General features: G+C 48.0%; 1 protein-coding gene across 1 annotated transcript in view; it reads left to right on the forward strand.

The window, feature by feature from the left end:
* The window catches only part of Fkbp5 (FKBP prolyl isomerase 5), a 103,774-nt gene that overhangs the window by 89,637 nt on the left and 8,993 nt on the right, over positions 1 to 5,144 (forward strand). Inside the window, exon 6 of the mRNA XM_028777037.1 lies at positions 1,063 to 1,219. Within this exon, the coding sequence (XP_028632870.1) occupies positions 1,063 to 1,219 (157 nt within the window). The remainder of the gene's footprint in view (positions 1 to 1,062; positions 1,220 to 5,144) is intronic.

A 5,144-nucleotide genomic window follows, 5' to 3' on the forward strand; every position in this document is an offset into this window, starting at 1 on the left:
GAGCCCCTGCACGCACGGACAGCACCAGCCATTAGTTTTCTTACACAGTTGGGCAGGAGCCCCTGCTCGCACGGACAGCACCAGCCATTAGTTTAAATTCGGTTTCTTGGACAAATTTAAGAACAGTAGTTACATGAATTTATAGTTTGTTTGATTGGTTCTTTGATTGGATCTTCTATGTGTATTTATTTATCGTGGTTATTGGGCTGAGCCTCGGGCTCTGTAATGCTAGGCAGGTCCTCTAGCACCAAGATACACCCCTCCCCACTTCTCCAGTTACTTTTTATTCTGAGGTAGGCTGTAGGTGTCTGAGGACCTGGGCTTGCAGGCCCAGTCAGGTTCAGCTTAGACGCCTAACCTCAGAACTAGCCGACCTTTTCCAGACATCACCTCTTACTCCACAGAGAGTACCATGAGCCTCAGGCGTGCCCCCAAACCTCTGATGTGCACGCTTTAAAGTAAGGTTGATTCTGTTTTTAAAATAGAAGCAGCTGTTGACAGCATTTGCTGCTGCTCAGCTGGATGCCTCTCTGGTGTAAGCAACCTGCCTTGGTTTGGTTTGGTTTGGTTTTGGTTTGGTTTTTGTTTTTCATATGTATGCACTAAAGGGGGGGAGGTGTTTTGTAAGTTGGCTGTTTTATTTAGAACATTCCAAAGTGAATCTATTATATAGAAGTCATCTGCCGGGCGGTGGTGTCACACGCCTTTAATCCCAGCACTTGGGAGGCAGAGGCAGGCGGATTTCTGAGTTCGAGAGTTCGAGGCCAGCCTGGTCTACAGAGTGAGTTCCAGGACAGCCAGGGCTACACAGAGAATCCCTGTCTCGAAAAACCAAAAAAAAAAAAAAAAAGAAAAAAAGAAATTATTAAGTATACGTTTAACTTAAAATGGAAAAAATACTGCTATTCTTAAACTTTCAAACTAGGTGGGCAAAGCTGCCAGATGACACCACACCATGTGTCTTACTAACTACAGTGGAGGTGGTGTGACTGCAGTGTGGGTCAGTCACTTGGCAGGCTGTGCTGAGGGTGGCTTGTGACTGTCCCGTGTCCTTGCCCTCAGTGCACCTGGAAGGCTGCTGTGGTGGCCGGATGTTTGACTGCCGAGATGTGGTGTTCGTGGTTGGGGAGGGAGAAGACCACGACATCCCCATCGGGATTGACAAAGCCCTGGAGAAGATGCAGAGAGAGGAACAGTGTGTGCTGTATCTTGGACCACGGTAAGAAGCAAGTGCCCGTCTCAGTGCACAGTGCAGCTGTCCGAAGACCAGGGAGTGCAGCCTCGCTCCCTCTCCGCGCTTTGTTGTTGCAGGGAAGCCATTGCATTGAGTTGGGTGATGTTAGTCTGCAAGTTCGGGGCCCCCACCACCATAGAAGGTTGCCAGCGAGTTGGCTCAGCTGAAGAATGTTTAAGACTAGGACTGTCAGCCTAGCCTTGGTTTTGATATGTTCAACCGCCAGAACGCCACACCAGCAGGGATTGGCTACAGCTCTCCTGCACCTCCTGGCTCTGGATTCGGCAGGAGGGTGTTGGGATTGCAGCAATGCGTGATTTACTGCCACTTGAATCCGTGCCACATTCTTATATGCAGACCCTGAAGGAAGAACGAGCCGGCTTGTTCTTCCTGGATCTAAAGGCAGCAGAGATGACTCATTTTTGCCTAACTTTTTCCCGTCATAAGGATAGCCATTAGCACTGCCAAGCTTAGAACCACCCGGCATGACAGTCTCCTGTGAAAACATGCTTCCTATTATTTTTAGATCTAAAATTATACCATAAATTCAACTCTTCTATCTTGAGACATGGGCCCCTGAGAGGATGCAGCAGTGCGCCTGCGTGCAAGTGCATCTGCTTGTTGAGAGCGGCCTCCTAGGCGGCACACACTGCCACTACTGGGATTCTCAGACTCTTTGGGCTGCCCTCACCAGTAGAAAATGCAATGCTTTTGTCCTGTCCTTTGCCTTAGAGGATTTTGTTGTAGTTCACTCTCCGATGGAGCCATTTCTTTTTTATTTAAAGAACTACCCCACCCCTTACTTACAGAGTAGGTTCTAATCTTTTTTTTTTTTTTTTTTTTTTTTCTGAGATGTATTCTTACTATGTAGCCCTGACTGCCCTAAAACTAAATATGCAGACCAGGCTGGCCTTGAACTCACAGAGATCTGCCTGGCTCTGGCTCCAAGTGCTGGGATTAAAGTTTTCTAATCATGTTTAACGTACCATTCCAAAACTATAGTCACTCTACTCTCAGGTATCTCGGGTCTGGTCTCAGAGTTCACCTCTTTAAAGATGGTTCTGTAAGGTATGGGCATTCAGAAACACATGACCCAGATCTTTAAGCCTTAAGCTCACTGGTAGAGTTCGGAGAGCACACGTCACAGATTTAACAGCAGAGTGAAGCAGACCGCGTCTGTTGATCAGTGCCACTAGGTCTTTGCAGGTGTACAGCTAGTGGTTTGTGGCTGAATCCTGCTCCCTGCAGCCTACCAGTGGTGGCACCTGGGCAAGTCACCTAACTCCCCCAAGCCTTGCAAAGTCGCAGAGGCCCAAATGGAGTAATGAGGCAAATCCCATAGTACACCGCCCCGCCCTGCCCATTAGCTGTTACTGTTTAGCAATGGCTTCCATTCATTCTGCCCTTACACCACAGAAAACAGAAATCTCTGGAACGAATGGTAGAGTTTTCAAATCTTTTCAAGCATAAAAAGAACATCAAGTTCTCCTACGTTGTAGTGTATAAAGGGTTTCCCCCCACTCTGGGGGGTTGGGATGAATGCATATTAGTGCATCTCTGGGGCGTTTGTTGGTACATGGAGTTCTGCCAGTACATTCTATGCAATGCTTTCTCTGCTGTCTCCATGTGCTGTGTCATACTGTATATGTAGGTAGAGTATCCCTAAGCACCAACGATGGTTTGTGTGCTTGTAGCAAGTTGGCTCGTCCTAGTCAGAGTCTACCGAGCCAGGGTTGCTATAAAATGCAGATGGCATTTGTACTCAGTGTCTTCTCCATTTCCCCTCCTACCCTTCCCCCACACGCACCCCACTTGACCTCCATAGACTCCTTGGCAGGACGTTTCCATAAGAAACTAATAAAGCATTCAAGTTTCTCTCACTGGAACACTATCTTTTCTTAGTAGTCTTCTTTAAAATATTGTGGCAAGGGTGTATGCTCTTCGAGGCCTTGCACCCTCAGAGATTCTTTTCTCACTTTTTAAAAATATGCTGTCCTCCTCAAATAAATAATTGAATATTGTGACTGATTTCTATTTAGGGAAAATATAGATAGCTTTAACCTTTTCCTTCATTTTTCTTTATACCTGTTTTGTAACCGTCCCAGACAAACCAAAGGCTGTTGAGAGTGGTCAGTCTAATTAGGAACTGTGTGTTACAGCCTTAGTTTCTCAGGACAGTAAGGTCTGAACATGGTCCTGCCTCTGTGTAACCTCTCAGGAAGCACATGTCTCTGGCCTCAGCTTCCTCATCTGTAAGAAGCAGCATTCCCGCTGTAGTGCACTGCAGGACTGGCTATCCTGCCATGCTTTAGTGTCTGGCCCTCCAAGGCAGCTGCTGCTCAGAGGCCTTCAACATTTCTGATGATTTAGTTTTCAGTCAGGTACTACTTTGCCCAGCATAAGTTAGGAATCTTTCTGTTTAACACAAAATCAGGCTAGACATTCCCAGAACTGATGGCTGGGCACCCGGGTCTCTCAGGATGATGTATTCCAACAATCTTGACCGAATTAATTTGTTTTAACCAGGAGGAATGGTACAAATAATCTTCTTTAATCTCTACTTCCACTGGTGATAGCCAGGCTGTGCCTGTTCCAGTCCCACATTCTCCATACCCCAAGCCGCACCACACCCCCAAGCCCCGTCACACAGCCCACACAGCCTCCAGTATAAGTTTCTTTTAGACAGGTTTTCACGTCCTCAGTCCTGTGGGTGTTTTCTGGTGGATCCTGGTTGTGGCAGAAGAGGTTGTCCTTGTCCCATAAGGATGCGCAGTAAGATTTCTGACTCCTGCCTGCCAGCCAGTAGCAACTCTAGGCATTGCTAAATGTTCCCCTGACAAGGGTTAAAATCAGTCCAGGTGAGTGACATGGTTCCAAAGTGATGCCAGTTCACCTGTCACATTCTTCCCTACCTGACAAAGACGGCCAATCACAACATGCTCTCGGCAACAGACTTAAGAAGTACCCACCTGTGTGCCTCCTTCGCAATGAGTGAAGGCCAGGCCTTATTTACCACTGCGCGCGCACACACACACACGCACACACGCACACACACACTCCAGGGAGAAAACCAGGCTCCATTCCTAGATGGGCCACTGGCCATTGCACCCTTTCCTCTATTTCTTTGCTAGTGAAGCCCTCTGCGTGGAGTAAGGCCGCCACACCCAGTTCTTCCCGGGCTCTGTGGAGCTCCGTGTGCCAATGCTCCAGCTGCACCTTTCCTTGTGTAACAGTGGAGGTGAGAAAGTAAGCAGATTTCCTGGAAAGTCCAAACGTGAGCTGGAGAAGCAGCACGTACATCGCATAGCATGGTGTGAGTTCTCCACCACTCCCCTGGCCCTGGAGAAGCCGCAGGGATTACAGTCTTAACCAGTTTTGAACCTTCCAGCCTTGGCCTGTCATTTGATCTCACTGAACCTTTTCTGCTGTTTCCTATCTCAAGAGTTGTCCGGCTCACAGCAGATAGACATAGTGCTCTGATGAATTCCCTGCTACTATGCTGACAGCTGATCTACTTTTTTTTTCCTTTTTTTGGGGGGGGGGGCATTTCTCTCTATTTGTATGTAGCCTTGGCTATCTTGGAACTCACAGAAATCTGCCTGTCTCTGCCTCCCAAGTGCTGGGAATACAGGTGTGTGCCGCTGCTCCTGGTTTGGGGCATTGTTCTAGATGCTGGGAAACACTGAATTAGACAGACAGAGCTCCATGGGGATCTGAACTAGTGCCCCAGAACAAGCTTACAAGAGCTGGGTGTGCTGGAGTACTCCAGGAAACCAGTGCCCAGGAGGCTGTAGCAGGAGGAGTTCAAGGCCAGCCTGGGCTACATAACAAGACCCTGAGCCTTACAATGGCATTTACATAGCCTTGGGTTTTATTTGGTCTTCTCTCTCCCCTTCCCCTTCCCCTTCCC

The sequence above is a fragment of the Grammomys surdaster genome, unplaced genomic scaffold (assembly GCF_004785775.1).
Source record: "Grammomys surdaster isolate TR1022 unplaced genomic scaffold, NIH_TR_1.0 277, whole genome shotgun sequence".
Classification (NCBI taxonomy): Eukaryota; Metazoa; Chordata; class Mammalia; order Rodentia; family Muridae; genus Grammomys; species Grammomys surdaster.